Below are 21,183 nucleotides of genomic sequence, written 5' to 3'. Positions count from 1 at the left end.
GTGGAGGGCGCCTTCCCCTCGCAGGGACGCCCATGACGGGCGCGTCCCCTCACAACGACCGCCTCCGCCCCACCAGCTCCCGGGGCGGGCACTCCCTCCTCACGGAGCCTTCGGAAGAACGGAGGCGCCCCGGCGGGCACGGCGTGGAGGAGCGGGCGCCAGGCGGGGCCCCGTGCCGGGCATGGCGGGGAAGGACGGGCTGGCGGGTGGCTGCCGGCGAGGAGCGGGGCGCCGCAACCGCTCGCCGCGGCACGGCGGGTCCCTGCGGCCCCGGGGCGGAGCTCTGCCCGGGGCCGGGGCCGCCCCGCCGCGGGGCGCGGGCTCTGCCCGCCGCTGCTCGGGCGCGGGGGGGCGAGGAGGGAGGCGGGCGGCGGCGGGAGGTGCGAATTTTGCACAGTGCCAATTCCCCCCGTTCCTTCCCTGGAAAATATTTTGAGCCATTACACTTTCCTCGATTTTATTACCTGAGGGAACTTGACAGAACTTATAAAGACACAATTGCTATATAACTTCCACCGGTCTATTTTTCTTCAAAAGAAAGCCAAATCAAAACGCCGCGATAAGTTTTGTGAAGCCGAAACTCAGGAAAACTGATATAAAGTGGTAACAAAAGATGCGCAGAGGTGAGCGGTGCTTCCTCGTCGTGCTGGGCGCTATCGGTTTGTCGCGATATCTACGGAGCAGAAAGAAACGTGCGAGCTCTACAGAAGGTGTAAACACAGAAAAGAAAGAATATCACCGATGATTTAATATTAACAGTACCAGAGGTGACGTGAAACCGTCCACCAAAACGTTACCCTTTTCAGTCAATAGGTCGCAAAGTGTCTTAAATTCATTACTTGGCACTTATTGAAATTCGTGACGTCGAAAATTGATTAAAAAAGGTGAAGCAAACCTGAGTGAAACAAAATATATTGTACTGACAACAAATGTAATGAAATAACAGCATCTTTTTTTCTTTTTTTCTTTTTTAAATAACTTAAAATACACTAGAAAAAATATGGTCAATATAAATAATTTTGTTTTCATGGAGAACAAATAGATACAAAGCCCGTCCATACCAAAGTTCGCGTAGAAGAGCTTTCCCTCTGTCTTGGCAATAAGCATGAGGGTCTGATGGCAAACTGGGATAACAATCACCGACTGCAAGGTACCCCAGGTTAAATAGCTATACGTCTTTCAAATAATAATAATAAAAAAAAAAATCACAAGATTACGTGAATAGATACACCTTTATGAGATAAAATGTAAATGTTTGACAGTCAACTATCGATTCACAAGTCATAGCCAAAATAAACTTTGTTCGTGTGTATCAACATATTTTACATGTACCCAGTACCTCTTATTGGAATTTGCCGCTGTGTAAAGTGGTGGTTGGGAATTAAATACTCTTTTTTTATTATTTTTCTTTTTTTCTTTTGTTTTTGCCCTTCGGACAAGAGAGACCCCGCAAAGGGAGGCACGTTCCGCTCTCCTGATGCTTTCCGCTGCCTTTTATTTCAGAGGTGGGACAGCAAACGACCAACAAAGATTTAAGAGTGGAAAAAGTAGTGCTTGATCTCCCTCTCTCTTTCTGCTTCCCTCCGAGATTAAAAGAGAAAGAACCCAGCCACGTTTGTTTGTTTTGTTTTGTTTTGTTTTTTCCTACTAAAGATGAGGGTGAAGTGCAAGTGAATCAAAGGACTCCATCAATGAAATACAAATACATGCAACCCGGAATGCTGCTGGAGGAAGTATCCCGGACAGTTTCCCATTAGAAATTCGCAGAGAAATCATTGTCTCTTTTTTCCCCGTGGGTTTTTTTTTTTTTTTTCCCCCCTCTTCGTCGTCGTCTCTCTCTCTTCTTTTTGTCGCTATTCCAGACGTGGTTGTTAAACTCAAGTATCTGATGCAACGTGAAAGGAGGCCCGCCTCTCTTATCAAATTTCTTGTATTAAAGTGAACTTCGCAGAAAAAGGTCAGTTTCAAAACCTGTGAACTTCCCAGCTGCGCGTCTAGTTCCTCTAATTCTTTAAATAAGTATATATCTCCCGTCAGTTTCTCCTCTCCCACGTCTTTTGTTTCCCCCCCCCTTTTCATTTAAAAAAAAAAAAAAAAAGCGAGCGAGCCCGGTCACAGCCCCAGGGCGGCGGCGTGCTTCTTGGCCTTCAGGCGGAGGTCGGCGATGCTGGAGTTCTTGCTGGTGGTCTTGGCGGCGGCGGCGGCGGCCACCACGGAGGCGGCGGAGGCGGACTCGGCCAGGGTGGCCAGCGGTAGCCCGAAGGGGGGAGCGGGGAACATCATGTAGGGTGCGTGGGCCAGGTGCGGGTGGAGGTGGTGATGCGCGTGGGCCACGGCGCTGTCCAGCTGCAGCTGCGCCTGAACCTGCCGGGAGAAGGGCGGCGCGTGGCAGCGACCCACCCGCGCGCGGTGGTCACGCGTGTCGTCCCCCACCACCACTCCCACCCACCCACCCGCGCCCCGCCGCCCACTTGCCTGCTGGAAGGGCATCCGCAGCGCGCCCACGTTCACGTACGGGGCCACCCGGCAGGCTTCGAACTGGCTGGCGGCGCCGATCAGCACCCCTGCGGGAGGCAGCGGCAGGCGGTCAGCGCGGGCGAGCCCCCCCCACGCGCGTCCGACCCACCCGCGGCACTCCGCAACGCCCCCCCCTCCCCAGTACCTTTGTGGAGTTGGTTTTCTTGCTTTCGGCATTTGGCTCTTCGGTTCTGGAACCAGACCTGCGGGGAGAGGCGGGGGGGACACGGGCGTCACGGCCGCGCTGCCACCGCCGCGGGGAAGACGCGAAGCGCAAAAAAATAAACCCACCGAGAATAAAAAACCCGGCAGACAAAGAAAGCCGGCTGCGGCACGGGCTGGGCTCCCTCCTCCCGGGCAGCCCCCGCTCATGAGCTCCGAAACGCAAAAGGCAAGGGAAGAGAGTCAAAATATACAGAAAATCGACATTCGCGGAGTGCTCGTTTCAGAGAAATTACTTTCTGAGCCCCGGTTTCGTCTTTCCATATCAGGGTCCCAAAAGACCTGAATCTCCCCCTGATATCTAATACTAACTGGCGATAATGGGTTTGGATGTTTGCACCGTCAGGCCTAAGAAGATCGTGCTCATTAATAAATAAATTAATTAGCTTTATCTTCAAGAAAAACTAAACACCAAAGAGTTTAATGACTCACTTTTTTGGGGGGAGGGGGGTAATTACTGTCATAAAAGCTTCGCTACAAAGAAGTTTAGAATTTCTCTGTTCCTCTGTGCAGTGGAGTGTAGCACAGAAGCGGGATAATTGTCTCATTATCATGATAATCTAATTTGCTTCCACAGAAAAGGCTGCGCGTTAGACAAGAACATACTTTTAATATTGGAAAAGGAATTGTTGAAATAAACTTCCCGAATAAAGTTCTGCTCGCTTAGAGAAGAGAGGGGAGGGAGGGAAGGAGGGAGAGCGCGTCTTAAAACATTCCTGTTTAAAGACAGACCTCTGCACCGCATCTCAGAAGCCACATCCACCAAGCAATCCTTCCCCCACGGCCAAAAAAAAAAAAAAAAAAAAAAAAAAAAAAAATCTTTTTTGAGGTCTTACTTGAAGAGACAAATATAAATGTGAATTTCCCCCGCCCTGTCATTTACTTCAGCCAAGCAAAATCTGCCCAACAGCCATGTTCGCCCTCAGCCTCCCGCGGAAACGCACATTCCATAATTTACGAATTAGTGCAGATGCGAGGCAAAATATTATTGCAAAGCGTTTTCCGGAACTATTTAAAGGGAATGGGTTTAATCTATGTAAATCTCCAAAAGTTATTATGCACCCTGCGATTTGGCATAATGGGAGCGCGGATTATACGCCGCCGCGTTCTTTGTGGAGCAAACAGCCAGCAGAAGGAAGCACCTCCCTTTGACATTTTTCATAGCCGAGTTGAAGCCCAGCAACTTTGTTTTCTTTGGTTTTGTTAAGATTTGCTGGGCGTAAATAGGCGGCCGCCTCGGCGGAAAAACGGGCGAGCGGGAAAATGAAGGCTCTTTTTTCGTGTGCGTCAGGCTGTGATGACAAAAGCTGCTTATTATTACTTTTTCGGTTCGACGTGACCGCTCTGTTTCTGTCCTTACCCTATGACAAGATGCAGGGAAACCCCACAAGGATTGTGCGCATAGTTCGGTGCAGATGGTGGCCTACGAGCACAAAGATTGAGGGGGAGTATCTGTTACAGCAATACTTTCTAACAGCTGCAGATGTTAGGGGCCTAAAACTACTCCATGTGTTCAAACAAATAATGACCATCATTTTCTCTTCTTTTATTATTAGAACGGAAATACACCGGAGCAGCTACATTTGTTCTCGTTTGAGGAGTTACTTTCCTCCCCAGCCGGGCAAAGCCCGGACCCTTCCTCACTCTTCATCTCATCCTGACAAAACTCGCAGAAAACAGCCCAGGGACCGATTTTGAAGAACTTTGGGAGGGCAGCCCGAGGTTAAACGCGCAGGTTAAATCAAAGGAAGCTGTGGCTTCTCGGTACGGGAGAACGCTTAAAATAGCCTGGTTTTATTCCAGACTTTTGTATTTCATAAATCCGCACAAAGCCGGTCTGTGCACTTCGCTCAGTTTTCGTGCCGCTTCCCTCAAGATTTAAGAACTACGACGAGAAACGGACTGTAAATTTTTTTTGCACTTAGCCGTTCTTAATTTAGTTTATGGTCACTACATCTATAAAGTTAATTGGTACGTCCGCCCGGTAAGCCAGGAGCAGCCCGGAGAGGGACCGCAGCCCACGCCAACAAAATAGCCGTTGTAGCTCTTGCCGAGGCAGAGGTGAAACAAACGCAGAGATTAAATAAAACGCGACAGAGCGAGGGGCAGGGGACTTGCAGGGAGGCCAAACCACAAGAAAGCCCGGGGAGGTGATTTTACAGATTTGCTGGGACCAATTCGGCGCGGGGAGCCCCGCTCGTCTCTCTCGGCCGGGGCGCGGGAGCGCCGCGGGGGACAGGGCACGGCCGGGTTTTACCGAGCTGGCGCCTTCCACCGTGCACACACACCCACGCACGCAGGCACCCACGCATCCTCGCAGCCGGCCACGGCTTGGCTACCTGCACCCTGGCCTCCGACAGCCCCAGCCTCTGGCTCAGCTCCTCCCGCATGAAGGCGTCCGGGTAGTGGGTCTCGTCGAAAAGCCTTTCCAGCTCGTTGAGCTGCTCCAGGGTGAAATTCGTCCGGCTCCTCCTCTGCTTGATTTTCGTCTGCCCTTCGTCTTCCATTGCTTTCGCATCCTCCTTGCGGTCCTTCAGCTCTGGGGAGACTGGGCACGACACAGGCAGTCAGACAGGCGGGGCGGCCGGGACGGGGGACTGCGGGGCTGGGGGGGCTGCCCAGGGTGCCAGCGCCGGGGCGGAGGCAGCCAGGACGCCGCAGCTCATCCCCCAGCCCGCCGCCCCCCTCCGCGGCGCGGGCGCCCGCAGCGCCCGGCAGCCGGGGGAACCGGGCAGAAGCCCCCCCGGGGCTGGGGCAGCCGGGAGCGGGGCCTGCGCGCCCGGGCCGCGCTAGGCCCGCCTCGGCCGCTGCCTTTCCGGGCCCCGCCGCTCGGCTCCGGTAACCGCTGGCGGCGGGGAGCGGGGCCCGCCTCGGCCGCCTCCCGCACTCCGGCCGCGCCGGCAGCCGCCCGAAGGGCCCGCACCGAGCCGGCCAGAGGCAGGTCTCCAGCCCCGCTGCCCGCCCGGGGGAAGCGCAGCAACAGGTCGCCGGTGCGCTCCGCCGGCCAGCGCGGCCCCTCCGCGCCCCGCGCCCGAGCCCGCCGTCGCCCGGGGATTTTGTTTTCGTTTAATTTTCTGCCAGAGACGCGCCCCAGGCCGGACCGCGGCCGAGCGCGGGGGTCCCTGCTCGGACCCCCGCGGGACCTGCGCGCCGCAGGGCTGCCCGCCGGGCCCTGCCCCGGCTGCCAGCTCCCCCCGCGCCGCGCTCGTTAGCGCAAATTTGTTTATTAGCCCTTGCCAGGGATGCTCCGGCCGCGCGGCGCTCCGCCGGGAACGCCTGTCCGAACAAAAGCGAGGCAGCGAGCCGCGGGTCCCCGCGCGGCGACGGGGACGGGCCCTGCCCCGCGGGCGGGCGCGGACACCGCGCTCCGCGCTGCTGCCCCGCCGGCGCGGCCCGGCTGCCTTCCCGCAGCTGCCGAGAGCGGCAGACGGCCCCGGTACGGGTACCGCGGCCATCGCCCCGGCGCGGAAAATACGCGGAATAACCACGGGGCGTTTCTGAAGAAAGCCGCCCGGCAGGGCCGGGGCGCGGAACCGCACGGCGCGGAGCCGGGGACGAGCGGCGGCAGCGCAGCCCGGCCCCACGCGCGTCCGCGCAGCCCGCGCTGCCGAGACCCGCGGGAGAACGAACGGGCCCGCGTGTCCGGGCTTTCGTTGGCAGCGCGGCTTCCCGTGGGATGCTAAACAGGAACAGATCGTGTTATGAGCGAGTTAAACGCTTGTTTAAATATTTTAATATAAACTTCGAGGCTGGCCGCATATTTCCCGTAATTGGGAAAACATGGAAAGCCGCTCATTAACGCCTATCGCAGCCTCCCCACGGGCGCTGCAGCTGCCGAGCCCCTTCCACCCGCGGCCGCGGTCCGTCTCGCCCGGTGCGCGGCCATCGCCCGCTCCCGCCTCCGTTCCGCGCGTACCGACCCCGACGGGGGGAAGGAGGGGAAGGGGAAGGAAAGAAGGGGGAGCCCCCGGTGCCGCCGTTACCGTCGCTGAGCTTGGGGGTGGCCGCCTCGGCGGCTCTCTCGGCGGCGGCGGCGTCGGGCTCCCGCGGCGGGGACCGCCCGCCGCCCGCCCGCGCCGCGGGGCTGCCCGCCTCGTCGCGGCCCGGTTCCGCCGCGGTGCCGCCGGTCTCCCGCGGTCCGCCGCCGCGCAGGGGCCCGCTCTCCAGCACCTCGCGGTAGGTGATGAGCTCCTTCTTCTCCTTCGCTTTGGGGTCAAACGACTTGGAGACAAACGCCGTCAGCTCCTCCATGGCCGCGGCTCAGGGGCGCGCTGCCCCGGCTCCCCGGGCGGGCATCCACGGGGCGGGGTGGTGGCGGCGGCGGCGCCCCGGGCCGTGCCGAGCCGAGCCCAGCCGTGCCGCCCGACGTGCAGGGCTCTCGGGGTCTGATAGCGACGCCGCGATTGAAGTGGCACTATTTATACTTTGCAAAGCCTGCCCCTTGTTCCCGGCGAATTACCTCCCCTCGGAGCTCTGAATGGACCCCTTCTCCGCCGCCCGGCCGCGCCGCCCGCCGCGGGGCACTGCGGCCAGGGCGCCGCCGGCCCACCCGCCCGCCGCGCGCTGCGCCCTAATTAATTTAATTAGGCGCGGGCCCGTGCGCGAGGTCCCGGGCGAGCGCGGCGCGGGAGAGGGGCCGGAGCTGCGGGGGAGTGGCCAAGGCGGGAGGCGGCGGGGGGGGCGCGCAGGCTCCGCGCCCGCGCACCGCCCCGCGGGGGTCGGGTCGGGGCGAGGGGCGGCCCCGGCGGGGGGTGCGGGGGGTGCCCGGGGCCGCCCCCCGCGCAGCCCCGCGGGGCAGAGGCAAGGGGCGCTTCCCCGCCGGGAGCCTGGCCGGTACGCGGCGCCGCGCAGCGCCGTGGAGCCGTGGAACCGTCCCCGGGCGAGCGGCGGGGGAGCCGGAAAAGTTCCTCCGTGGACGCCCAAATCCACCAAATAAATTACCGGCTAATTGACAGTGACAAATACAGCCGTATCATTAACGTTTTCTCATGCGGCGAATTGAGGCATCAGATTAGAGCGAATTACGCTATTTATTGCTAATATTGTTCTTCCTTTGTTGTTTAAATCCCATTAAGAGAGTACTTTTGTTGACAGAAGTCGTCTCTTTTGCACCTTTGCTAGAATCCTAATAAATTATTCAAAATTGTTTAACGCTTGCTTATGTATTGATTTTTCATTTGACCTTTGGAAAGATGACTTTACATAAAAGAGCGTTTATTTACTCGAGCAGGTACGGTATCGAGGATGGAATTAGCATTTCTTCAGATCCAATTACACACGCCTCGGCCGCGATAGGCAATGATTTACTGTTACTCCCGTTTCAGGCAGCAGAGCGGGTCGAGCCACCGGTGAACCGGTCCCGCTTGTCCCCGCTCCGCCCCGGGAGGCATTTTCGGTACCGGGGGGATCGGACACCGGAGTCCCGACGGGAACAGACCGGCTGCCGACGGGAAAGATGATCGTCAGCGACTCTTCCATCCTTATGTTTCGTTTATCCTCACGCAACATTTCGCAATTCCCGTGACGGGGAGCGTGTGCTCGGAAACTCGCGTTAAACTAACCAAATTCGCCAAAAGACAGAATTAAACGTAGGGATTAAATCGTTTCGTTACGTTTCTCGCCGCTGCCCGGCGGAGGCTGAACTTGGCCCGGCTCGGCGGGTCGTGGCCCGGGACGTGCTCACCCCGCGGCTGGGGCGCTCCCTTCCCCGGGGCACAGCCCGGCCTCGGTGCGGTGCCCACGCCGCGGGGCAAGCGCTGCCCCTTCGGCCACGGGGGCGGTTGTTAGTGCCGGGAAACATCGACCCTCGTTAATCACTTCGAGCTGAAACGAGAAACCCTCCGCGTCGCTGTCCCTGCGCCCCGCGCCCCCGCGGAACCCGTTACCCGCGGGGGAGGCGGACCGCAGCGTGCCACGGCAATGTGCCGGTAAGCGGTTGCGGTTGTCACCACGCTGCGCCCGGTGCAGACAGCGCGCCGTGGGCTGCTGCAGCCGCCCGTGGGCAGCGGGGACCCCGACCCCGGGACCGGCGGCGCGCCCCTCGCTGCCCGTCACGCGTGGTGCGTGGCGGGCTCGCCCCGCCGGGGCGGCGAGCACGCCGCATCGATTCCTCGGCGCTCGGCGGCGCTGCCTGGCCGCCTGGATGAGCTCGGCGGTGGCTTGTTGCTGCCTGCCCGCCGCCCAGGAAGGCGCTGCGCTCAAACCGGCAGCCGCGGCCTGGCGGCGCCTTCGCTCCCGCGGCCCGGCCTGGCTGCTCCGCCGCTCAGGTAACGTGGTGGGGCCCGGTGGCGAGCCCTCCCCCAGCAGGGATAAGGCAGGGCGCCGCGGGCCGCCGCCGCGGGGGCCGGGCGCGCCCTGCGGCCTGCTGCCGTTCCCCAGGGCCGCGGCGCGCTGAGGGGACGCGGCGGCCCCGGGCTGCGGGCCGGGTCGGGTCGGGGGGTGGCGGGATGGGAGCGGCGGCGTGGGGCCGGGCCCGGCCTGACCGGTGTTGCCATGACGATGCCGGGGGCGCCGCCGCGGCCTGGCCGCCCCGGGCCGTGGCGGAGCCCCAGGACGGGCTCCCGCCGGGCTGCGAGGCTCGGCCGCCGGGTCCTGCGGCTCCAGGCGTGGAAACGCTGCGCGTTGCTTCCCCTACTGGGCCTCCCGCCCTGGTGGCGGGGGTCCCGCCGGTGCCGGGCTCGGCTTCCCGGCGGCCTGGCGCTGCCGTGCGCTCTGGGGCGCGGCGGGCTGCGGGGAACGCCGTGACCGGCTGAGGAGTGCGGAGGGTGCGTGCGTGTGTGATAACCCCAGTCATAAACGTGTCCGTCTTTTCTAGGAGTAGCCTCTTACTGTGTGTGCGGGCAGAGGAGTGTGTAACGTCTTGTGCGGGGCAGAGCAGGAGCAACGCGTAGAGAACGGCGTTGCCAAAGACAAGCAGCGCCGAGCAGCCGGCTGGGGAGCAGAGCTGAGCCCGGGGTGTGTTTCTTTTGACTCTGGTCGGATTTCCCGGTGGAAACTGGCACGGAGCACTAGGAACTGCTCTCTTCCCAGTCTTTTTCAAGTCTGTTTTTCCTTCTGCTGTGTACTAGCAGGGCCCAACTGATGGGAGTGGGGAGCACGTAGTACCTGTGAGGGGTGGTACTGTCCCTGGCACCTGCCCTTGGAATCTACTTTATGTTTTGATTCATAGGGTGATAAGAGGAAATTACTCGTGTAGATTCTTATTTTCCTAGCTCTTGTCTGTGAAAGTGTTGGTAAAGAAGGTATGTGATTCGGTTTCTTCTGTATCTGATGTGCTGTTTCTAGCAGTAGTCATTTTAAGTATTTTCATTTTATATTTCAGCTAAATACAATTCTGGGTGCTACTTTTTCAGATATGAATGAAACTTTTTTTTTAACAGTTTATCTGTTCTAATGATGAACATGATGATTCTGAGATGAATTTTAAACATGTTATTTTAAGTGTTTTTAGCATGATCTTGTACACCATGAGTGAGGAAGGTATTTAGAACTTGATTTAAAAGAAATACCAAAAGCTGCATCATAAAGTTCAGGTAAGCTTAGTTGGTCTGTAAGCTTATTCTAAAAGTTGGTTACGTGGAAGAAATGCTGATTAATTAATGCCCTTAGTGAACTTACTTGGGTTGATCTAAAATAGGAACGTTTGTAGTTCTTACTGCCTTCAAGTATGGAAAATACAGTTATGTTGTGGAAGGCCAGTTTGTAGAATTAAGAATTATTGAGCAAAAGATGGCTTGTGGAGGCTGGCTCTTAGTAGATGAGCGCCATACTAGGGTTTGAAGGCCTTGGTTCAATTCTCTACTTTGCTGTCGGTGTCCTGGATGACCCATGGGCATGTGATGTCTCCTTGAGCCTAGTTTTTACCACCTTTAACTTTGAAATCTAAAGATGTGAAGCTGAATTAAGGAATGCTGTTACTATAAATTGCTCATTCATGATTTTGAGTTGAGACAAACTTTCTTCAAGTTCAAAATTAATGATTTTGAAAAATACTGTTGATGTAATTGTCAAAGAGGACATCCTTTAAGTAACCGGAAGATAATGTTGTGGTATGTTTGGTGTCTGTGGATTCTTGTTCCTATGGGAGAGATTGTAAGAAAGTAGCTGAATTCCTGTGATTCTTTGATCTCTAGACTTTCTTCTGAGGTGACCAATTATGGTAGCTGTCTTGGTAGATGTGATTCAGGTGTTCCTCCTGTAGTGATCTGGAAACTTGGCAAAGGGAAAGAGGATAAGTATGTAAAATCAACAACAATAATTCAGGTTGCTGCCCTTTTAAGAACAGCAACTTTATTGTCTTTTCTAATCAACTCTCTTCTACCAAGAGCAATTTTTCTGAATTGTAGAGCAGGAAGAGTTTCCGCATAACTGCAAGCTTGGTGGAGGTAGATACAAAGACACTCTTTGATCTGTGCACACATAGAAACTGTCTGAGAGGGACTTCTACCCTCTGCCTGTTTGTGGTTTCCCTTTTTTTGGGGAGCAGCATTGCCATTAGTAACACTGACTCCTACTTATTAGCTAGTGAGCATGTTTGTCCAGTTCTTAGAATAAATTTTACTTGTTAACCTTGTTTCCTGGCTGAAGCTCAAGTAGCATCTCATCCTGACTTGTTAATTCTCTCCTGTAGATGGACTCCTGCAGTTCAGCAGGAAAGAAGGGGATACTGAGATGGTTGCAGTATATTTTCCATCAGTGCCCATACAATGTGTGAGAATTTCTTAAAGGATCTTGTTTGTAGAGATGCTGCATAAACTGTGCAGGTGGTTAGTGATTATTGCAAGTCAGTTATAATCAAAGTCCCTTAGTAACTAACAAACATAAATTGTTTGGATTTCATGCTGAACAAATGTGGAGGTTGTTTTGTTTCCATCACTTCTGGCTGATTATGGTAACTAAAGACTGTATTGTTTAATTGGATGCTGTGCTCAAGGTGTAGTCTGCTGCACTGATGTTTACTGGATAACAGCCTCTGATTAAAAACAACCAAAAGATACTATTTTCTTACAATCTACAACACTAAATACAGTAATAATTTGAAACTCGTGCTTGAAAATATGTATTGCACACTTGAAATAACTCTAAAAAGCTATGAAACAAGATTGAACAAGGTCAGATCAATGAATGTATACTTCTTACTACATTTGAAAGTGTACCTTACTCTCTCTGAATAGGTTTTGTAGAGAAGTCTGTTTCCTATGTCATCTATGTTTTCTTTACATTGTTATATGCAGGGTGGGAGGTTACTTAGCTGTTTGCAGGTGAGCTTGGTAGCACTGTTTATAACTGCCAAATGTAAATAGTTAGTTTGAAATTTTTGATGTTGGTGTTTCTCTTGGCAAAATGCATGTATGAGAGTATGCGCTTTGTTTCCATTTCAACCAAAGTGTTGCAGCATCAGTTTTCAGAAACAAGACTTAAAAATTAACTATTAAAACCCCAAAGGCCTGGAGGCCTGTCTTTAAGACACTCCAACATGCCTGTGCTCCAGAAAGGGGACTTAAAATTTATCAGGTCCAGCTGTTAGTCATTCTATTGAAAAGCTGTTCAATTTCAGGCAAATTGCAAGCCTTCAAAATGTTGAAGTTCACAGATGTTCAATAGAACCTTCAAAAATACTTAAGTAGCTGATTAATTTGATGATGTTATGTTCCAGCTCAGGCTTCAGCATGAGTTTCCACATAGCTGTGGGTCTTCGTATCTTGCGACAGCATCTTCTGAATTCTCAGTGTTCCTTTGCTATTTGACCAGAGTAGTTTGATCTAAATTCAGAAGTGGGTGAGGGAATATTCTAAGAGTGGATGAGAAACACGCAGGGGGAAGGTTGGAGCTGGGTGATAGAAAAGAATGAGCCTCACTGATGTGATGGCTAGGAGACTGTCTCCCCACGAACGCCTGGGATGTAACCCAGGCTCTAAGTTCACTTGAAACTGTTCATTTGCCGTTGGTGCTTGTTAATATGCCTTCCTTCCCCCTCTTCTCCTAGTATTGCTTCATAGTCAGGATAAAAAAGCCTCCTGTGTCTTGCCAGGCATTGAGAGCCATATCTTCCACAGTGCCTACACATAAAGAGGGGTTGGCAGAAGCTTATGTCCTATTGCACATACATACGGCTTAACACTTCTGTCTGAGAAGTAAGGGTAAGGAGCCTTAAAAATGGGATTCCCCATAGCTATAAGGGTGAATTCTCTTATGTCACGCCGTTAACTCTGTGGTACAAGTTTTTGTGGTGGATCTACAGACTTTGTATGGAAACAGCCAGGTAGGAAAAATCCCATGAGATTCAGCATATGATGCTATGTAATGAGTCTTAATTTTTTCTGTTTGCCTTTTCTTCCCCTTTTCATTATTTTGCTAATTAAGGTTCCCCGAGTGATCTTAGTTCTCCTCTGCGATCTGTAGGTACTATTATACAGTTCTGTTTGTGGAAATGGTATATGGACCACTGCTGACCTGCCAGAACAACTCTTCCATCCATCAGGCTTCAGCTGGTGTGATCAATCAACGCTGGCAGTCCCTTTTCCCAGGTCTGTTCAGGAGTATGGAGGGAGTAGGCAGTAGTCAGGGAGAATACTAACCTGCTATAGGTCTTGATAATTGACTACTCTCAAGTGCTATGTTTATAAGAGGCGTCTTCACAGGAAACTGTGTGTCATGTACTGAAGGGATGGTCTAAAGACCCTGGTGAAAGATAGTGCCTGTCAGACAAGTTTGTTGCCTGTATATGTTCAAGATATCCTTGTAGGAGACAGCTACTAGGACTTGGCTGCACAAATTGTTCCAGGATCAACAGTCTGCTTCTGGCAACCTCTTTTCCAGTGGAAATTCTAGAACGTGTAGAGCATCAGTCACCCGTGTGCCTTTGTCCTGTAGCTCATCCATGGTAAACCACGTGTTCCTGGAGCTCCCAAGGCTCAAGTATGTGCATGTATGCTGTAGGGCTTGTCCTGTAATAGGGAAGGGCCATGGCATGTAGTTCTTCTTTGTTCCTGAAGACACAAAATTGAGATTTACATAATGAGTTTCACTAGTTTTATATGCTGCTTAATCCTGTTATATGTCCAAATGGGGGGAAAAAAGCTGATGGTAAAAAAAGGAAGTTAGACGATATATATGTTGAAGTGTAATGTTCTGGCTCATAATGATATCCACATCAAGTGGTGAATATCTTGGCAGAAATGTCTTTTGTACTCTTTGTTTCTCTGGTCTCTTTCATTAATCTTGCTGTCATGAGCTGTGGTCTCTGAGCTTTTAACTTAAAATCTGTGCATTGCAGTTTCATCTTCCTGAGCAGTTCTGCTTATTTTAATTTTGAGATTCAGGTTCATGTTCATTTGAAGATTGTTCTATCAGTATATATTTAAAGGGCTTTATTCTACAATTCAATAACTGTTAGTACCTTGGAGCTCTGTAAATCTTTTACTACAAGGGGAAAAAAATAAGAAGATTGCACAAGATGGTGCGTTGCTATAAATTGGCATTCCTCTACAGAACTGTAAATTAAAGTCATAGTTCCTTAAATGAGATTAAATACTCTGTAAAGTACTGCCTCCGTTTTTCTCAAAATCTGTGTGGATTAACTTTAGTAAGATGGTAGAAATAACTTCATTTAAAAAAGAAATTCTCTTACATAGCAGTTCATCCTCCTAAAATTTTGCTGGTTGAGGTGCATGGAGATTTGCTGTTTTAAGTTGAATATTTCAAAAATGCTTTATTTAGATTGTTAGCTGAAGGACCAGTTCTAAAGTGCTGTAAACAGAAACTATTGAGAAGTGAAGTAAATATATAGAGGGATTTACTGCAGCAAAGCTTAGTAACGGCTAATTTGTAGGCACTCCTGGCTGCAGGAATGGAACTGATAGCTCCGAGTTGCGTGCTGAAGAGCCGTCTGCAATCCACAGAGATTTGGCTACATAGGAATGAGTTTACATAGCTACTGTTTTGATTGTGGCAGTAAGTGAACTCTAGTGAACATCAAAGAAAATCCAGATACTTAAGGGACTGTCTTGTATTTTGCATTAAACAACTGTTGGATAAAATATGGAAACTCTCCTTGAAGTAGATGCCAGGTCCAGAACTTGGCACTTTCCAGGAGGATGTCCCTTTGACTCGTGCTTGCTGTAGCTTCCTTGCTCTGGCTCCAGGGGTCTAGCAGTCCTTAGGACGAGCTTCAGCAGCGTGGGAGGAGTGTGTCTCAATTTGACAAGCCAACCTGCATCTCTGACATAGTCTTCAAATTCTGTCGAACGTAGCATTGTCTGTATATTTGTTGTACTTTGCGTGTAGCTACCTGAAAGGCTCCCTTGGGACAGTTGGTCACAGTACACTGGTTTTGCCAATCCCATGCCTTCTAGGGTGTTTAGATATATTACTGTAGGACCGTAGCAAATACGATTGTGTGCAAAACAGTTTTAGCTGTCTTGGGAACTTGAGGGTGAAAATGTAGGTTTAAGAGACTTCGTGGAACTAAACATGTTTTTGGTTTTTTTTTTTTTTTTGCTTAGTCATGCATTTTGACCAAAAGGCCTAGCATAATCAAGACTTGTATTTGCACATAAACCTTTTGTGAATTTAAGCATAAACATACTTAATGGTGAACTTCTTTTGTTCTGTTTTCAATCTCTACCCTGGAGATTAGGGTCTGGTGCCTAGGTAATAAAAGGTGTGAGGAAGGGCAAAAGTTTGTATGCAGAACATGAACAAGTTCAACCTGTTTAGGCTAGAAATATGAGGACCTGTAATATTTCAGTGTTGGTTAAAGACAGGTGATATTGTGGCAAAATATATCCGTGATCTAGCTGTTGATATGAATGTCAAAGAATTATGAGTTCCTGTTTTCCCAGTGCAGAAGTAGCTAGGGAGCCTTGAAATAACTGTTTCTTCTCGGGAAGAGGGGCTGTTACTAACTGCCATTAGCTGAAGTGTGTGTGAAGAGGGGTCTTGAAGTCTTGGGTCAATAGGGCTGATACTGCTAGGACAGAAAAACAGTTTTAAAGCATTATGCGCATTTTGCAACCTGGAAAGTCAAGAAAAGCAGCATTTCTTTAATCGTGAAGCAATGAAACTGATCTCTTAGGAGTTCCAAATGAAGATGATAGTCTTCGCAATAATTAAATGAATGGCAGGCTTCCCCACCCCCCATTGTTTTTCAAATCTGTTATCAAAGTCTCTAAACATTGTCCAAGTAAACACATTGGCAATCAAGAAACATTTCTGAAATTTAGCATTTATAGGTCTGATTTTGGAATAAAGCAATTTAAAGTTGAGTGGATCTAAACTGAGAACCAAAATCAACCTAACTCTAGTTTAAATTAATTTAAAAATAATTTTCTAGAACTTTTTCTCAACACGTTTTAATTATGACAAGGAGGACAAAAGTGTACATTATTTTAATTGCACAACCTAAAAACACATGAAGTGAGTCACACCAGTAGCTGAAATCAATAGACTCCATTCTATTGGTTGTGTAAGTATTATGGATCTTCATTTATGATTGTAAATTAAACGTATTACAGATGCTGTACTACTGACTGCGTAGCATCTTAAAGTGAAATATCAGATATTAGAAGTATCTTATACATTACTCCCCAAATTTCTGAAAAATTAATATCTAAGGCAAAAACGTAAAAATAAGCTAAAATGAAAATATGTTCTGATGTATAAATGATTTTATCAGTGCATTTATCTGTTAAAATGGTTGTGAAATAGCTTTTGTGAAAATTTACAACAAATATTTGATACCATAATAAATTAATTAAAATTTGCTTGGTAACATGAATTTGTTGATGTCTTATATTAAAATCATGATTTTTGCACGCAAACCAAATTTTCTATTCACATGATAAGTTTTAAAATGGTATAATAATATGTTTATTTATATATGCATACACACTAAATATTTTTTTATGTACCTGACAATGTAATGTAGACATGACACTTTCTTACAGTTTAGAATTTTTGTTTTTACATAGTTTAAAAATGGGACGTCGTTCCTCGGACACAGAAGAAGAGAACAAAAGCAGAAGGAAAAAGAAACACCGCAGGCGTTCGTCTTCAAGTAGCTCCTCAGACAGCAGAACATACAGCCGTAAAAAATCTGGAAGGAAATCAAGGTCAAGGTCACGGTCTCGAGATCTCCAGTCTCGTTCACATTCTTATGAGAAAAGGTGCATTTGTAGTAATTTACTGTCTGTTGTAGTTGTTTACAAATCAAGCTCTTTCATATTATGACAGAAAGCTAGAAAGTGTTTCAATCCAATGTGTAATCAGTTCTAGGTTGGAATTTTATAGCAAAGTTTGCTCTGAATCTTGGAAGATGTGGCAATATTTTCACTTACGTTTAAAGAAAAAACCAAAACACCTTCCCCCCCTCCAAGAATACAAAACTAGTGTATATGCAGATCCAAAGGTAACTTCCCTATTAAAACAGACAAAAACCAGCCAACTAAAAATAACTCTTCCTTTCTCCTCCTTCTAAATAATGAATTTGGAATCTCTTTTTGGAAATAGACTAGTTCATGCATTAACACCAGTTTGAAAAGTAGTTTCATTCAGCTAGTTACAGACTATTTGGTGTTACTTTTTTCTGTCATAATAAACAAAGCAGGTCTTTCCAGACAACAAGGTAAACTTTCTCAGTAGAAAGACTTAGAGTGATTTTATAGTAGGTCTATAAATTTGCTGCAACAGCTAGTTTTTGCCATTATTCTTGCTATTTTTTATGTGTACAGAATACAGTAGTCAGCCAGGTGTTTAGAACACAGATCATGTGGCTACATCTACCAATTTTTTCTTGACCTAACATCGTATTTCCTTCATCAGGGCCCCTTTCAGTACCTGACTTTTTTTGAATACCCTTGTTGTGTCTCAGTCTGACTTGTGGTGATCCTGGAGTCAAACTGAACAGGTGGTGGTCAATTTATTAATAAGTGGAGCTGGAAAATACTCATTGTGTCTAGCTGCACTGTAAATATATTAGAAAGTGCTCCTGATAAATCTCTCTTTAGCTGGCAGAAGAGTGTGTCAATGAGGGGCAAGTTGGCTGGTTGGGGGGGGTTTCTTATTTGTTTATTTCATCCCCCCTTTCTTCTGTTCCTGCTTAGCATCTACATACAGCCCTTAGGGGACACAGTGAGATGACATGGGCTTCGATGCCAACAATATGCTGATGACATGCAGCTTTATGAATCTCTTTAGTCCAGTGCAGGCATGGCTATCTCGCAGATAAAAACAGAGCTTGAAGGGAGATTAGACTCTGGATGAAGACCAGTTGACTTAAATTGAATCCAGAAAAGACGAAAGTGTCTGCTTTTAGGATCTGGCTGGCACCTTTGCTTTGCCCTTAGTTTAGGGCATTTGCTCCTGGCAGTTAAGTCACTATTGCACGCTGGGGTCCTGCTGGATTTATCTCTGACCCTTAAGAATCAAAAGCAACAGTCTCTAAGATTACTGTTCTTCATCTTCATTTAGCAGGAACACTGCATTCCTGTTTCAGATGAAGACCTGTTCTTTAGTAGTTAACCTATATATCTTTTCCAGTTTGGACTACTGCAGCACTAATTGTACGTAATACAGCGCCTTTTCCCTTACACTAGATAAGCACGTATCACATTGACTGCATCCTGAATTACAGAAGTGTTTCTAAGTGGTGTTATATTTTAATATTAATCGAACATAATAAAGGCCAAAAATAAGGAGGTTCTCATACGGATTGTAATTGTTATTTAGTTAGCTGTTAGGGAGATGGAGTTGGAGAGAAAATTTTAAGATTAAGACTTGGAAGGTGTCCCTCCCCCCAGTTTTGGGATTAGTTGGTTTAATTTATGTATTTATTATCTATTCTTTCACCTTTCTCCTATGTGTATAAGAATTTGTTCTTTGAATAAATGAAACGGGGAGGCTGCGTGGGAGGGGAAAGGGAAGATACCTTTCTGACTTCTGACTGAATTCAGGATAAAACTTACAAGCTCAAATGGAATAAATTAACACTGATTGTTTGATTACTAATAGTACTAAAAAAGAAAAGGGTGGGGGAGGGTCTGCCTACATCAGAGCAGAACAAAGATTGCATGTTATGCAAGTTGAGATAACAAATTGTAAGGTTATATATATACATAAAATATTTTTAGGTGTACGTAATTTAAAATACATTTTCATGTTTACATTTTATGCATGTACGTAGTATGACTGGAAATAATTGTATAGAGTAGCAATGCAGAAGTTAACATTTTATGAATTTCATTTTTAGCACTGGAGTTGTAGTCCTTATCCCATACAATGTATTTCTGTGTAAATCCTGCTGAGAATGTAGGTTCTAAATGTTTCTTCAAGCTTAGATTTGGCAAACAGGGAGTGAGTTCCAATGAGCTGGTCCTGGGACTAAAAATCATTGAGAGCTGGGTTGTGTTCCTGGCTTTGCCTTTGAGGTATTGCATGATTTTGGGCAAATCAGTTAACTTCTGTCTCTCCTGCCCTTTTCCTGCCTTGGGATGTATATTTTAGAATGTAAACTCTTAAGACAGGCATTGTCCATGTGTATGTGAATTACTTATTACAGTGTAATAGTGGTATTTGAGGCTTCTACAACATTATAATACAAAAAACACAGGTTTGTATGTCCCTTTTAAGTAAACTGTTAGGTTTTTTGTTCCTTTTTTTTCTTTTTAGAAGCAGTAGCATACTAATAGCATGGTTTTGTTTTAGACGCAGACACAGATCGAGCAGTAGTTCTTCATATGGTTCTAGAAGAAAACGCAGTCGTAGCCGATCAAGGGGCAGAGGCAAATCCTACAGGTCTCAAAGATCGAGATCAAAAAGTAGAACAAGAAGGTAAGACTCTTTTCTAGGAAAAAGAATTATTATTTCTACTGTAAAAACATTCATTTAAAATCTCCATATAGTTACTGAGTTTGGAATATATTAGAAAAAATGGTTGCAAGTGATCTAAACTATATGTCACTTGAAACTCTTCCTAATTTGAAATCTCTATGCTGTGCTTTTGGTGTACTAAATCTTTAAATTACACTGGTGGAACAGTTGGTTTTGAAGATAAGTTATATATTTTGCATCTGACTGAGTGCAAAAAGCATTAATAGAGTCACCTTAGTTTAACTGTAATCATCTGAAAACTTCTTGTGGATTTTTTCTGATTACTGATTTCCGTAACTCCTATGCATAACATTGGCTCCCTGAAGATCAGACTGAACTGTTATTTTTCTCATCTGTATTTGCCTTGGAAAGAGACAAGTATTTAGTTATGCACATTTTTCTCAATATTTAAAGATATCTATGGTGCCAAATTTTTGATAAATTGGATTGTGACAAATGGATATTTTCAATAATAAACATAATTTAAATATTTAAATCTTAATCAGATGTTGCAAATTATATTATAAAACCTGCTTCATACTTTTGTAATTAAAAGAAGATCAACTTTTGTGTGCGTGTATTTTTCAATTAAAAAGTTTAAATAAAGTTTATCCCTGGATATCAGAATTACTGTTAGCATTTTCTATTGAACTTAAATTAATTATTGAGTCTATCAGGCAGATCAAAGCTTTTTTGGTATGTGTTTACAGATCTTTGGCCAGGTAATTTTGTATACCTGCATCAAGAATTTAGTAAAAGATGTTATTTTCACATGCCAAATCAGTGGACCTGTTGCCTCTAAATGTTGAAAATTTGTTGTTGAAAGATGTGAACGTTTCACTTTGACTTATTCACAGCTGTTCATTATAATAGCTGTCTGGACACTTTTTGCTACAGTGCCTTTGTAGTAGCAATTTGGTTATTTAAACTGTCTGATCTCTCTTTGAGTATACTTACCGTCTGAGCTGTAGACCCCAGATAAGCTACTATGCTGTGTGTAGAAATATTCCTGTAAATATCCACTGTTTTGCTAACAAAATCAGTTTTAAAACAATGAAATGTCAAAAGAATAAGGTGAAAATGAAGGTGGGTTTTTTTGTCAGGTATCATGTTTCCTAATGCTGAGTAACATGATTTAAAGATCTCTGTTTTATTGTAATGAGTATAAACTGCAGATCTCATTAGACATAGTCTAATGGTCATCTCTTCCAAGGGGTTCACTGATGTTAATTGTCATCAGAGTATATGGAAATTATGCACCTAAAAACTTTAAAAACATGACTACTGTTTGTTTCATTTTGTGCTAGGAAATATTGTGTATAAAATATTTTATGTATAAAATATACTAGCTTTTCAGTACTGTAGCTACGAAGGTATAGCTGTAGGTCACTTTAAATGATATTACTATTCACAGACATGGTTCTTCAGGGAAAATATTTATAAATAGCATCCTAAATTATAACAGAAGAGTCTTCTGGCATGTTAAAAGCATAAAACTAAAACCAACAGGACACATTGAATCTTTTATTGTAATTTTTTCCAAGTCTGCTCTCTGCTGTAATGTTACACGGAGAAGCC

At 47.6% G+C, this 21,183-nt stretch overlaps 2 protein-coding genes across 3 annotated transcripts in view; one reads left to right on the top strand and one right to left on the bottom strand.

Moving 5' to 3' along the window:
• Positions 1–2,112: 2,112 nt before the first annotated feature.
• SHOX2 (SHOX homeobox 2) lies at positions 2,113–6,990 on the bottom strand. Of its 2 annotated transcripts, none has more exons than XM_076340676.1 (5): positions 6,723–6,990; positions 5,079–5,287; positions 2,663–2,720; positions 2,472–2,564; positions 2,113–2,396 (listed from the first exon to the last, which is right to left on the bottom strand). In XM_076340676.1, exons 1-5 carry the CDS (start codon positions 6,988–6,990, stop codon positions 2,113–2,115), a joined length of 912 nt encoding a protein of 303 aa, XP_076196791.1. The 2 variants fall into 2 exon arrangements, with proteins under 2 accessions (XP_076196791.1, XP_076196792.1); XM_076340677.1 differs by having other exon boundaries at positions 2,113–2,364; positions 2,476–2,564.
• A 1,928-nt stretch (positions 6,991–8,918) lies between these two features.
• The window catches only part of RSRC1 (arginine and serine rich coiled-coil 1), a 179,267-nt gene continuing 167,002 nt past the window's right edge, over positions 8,919–21,183 (top strand). The window contains exons 1-3 of the mRNA XM_076341466.1: positions 8,919–9,005; positions 16,710–16,904; positions 19,441–19,566. Of these exons, the coding sequence (XP_076197581.1) occupies positions 16,717–16,904; positions 19,441–19,566 (314 nt within the window). The 5' untranslated portion in view covers positions 8,919–9,005; positions 16,710–16,716. The remainder of the gene's footprint in view (positions 9,006–16,709; positions 16,905–19,440; positions 19,567–21,183) is intronic.

This window comes from Aptenodytes patagonicus, chromosome 6 (assembly GCF_965638725.1).
Source record: "Aptenodytes patagonicus chromosome 6, bAptPat1.pri.cur, whole genome shotgun sequence".
Lineage (NCBI taxonomy): Eukaryota > Metazoa > Chordata > Aves > Sphenisciformes > Spheniscidae > Aptenodytes > Aptenodytes patagonicus.
The sequence above is the reverse complement of the archived record's forward strand: the minus strand, read 5'-3'. Positions and strand labels throughout refer to the sequence as shown.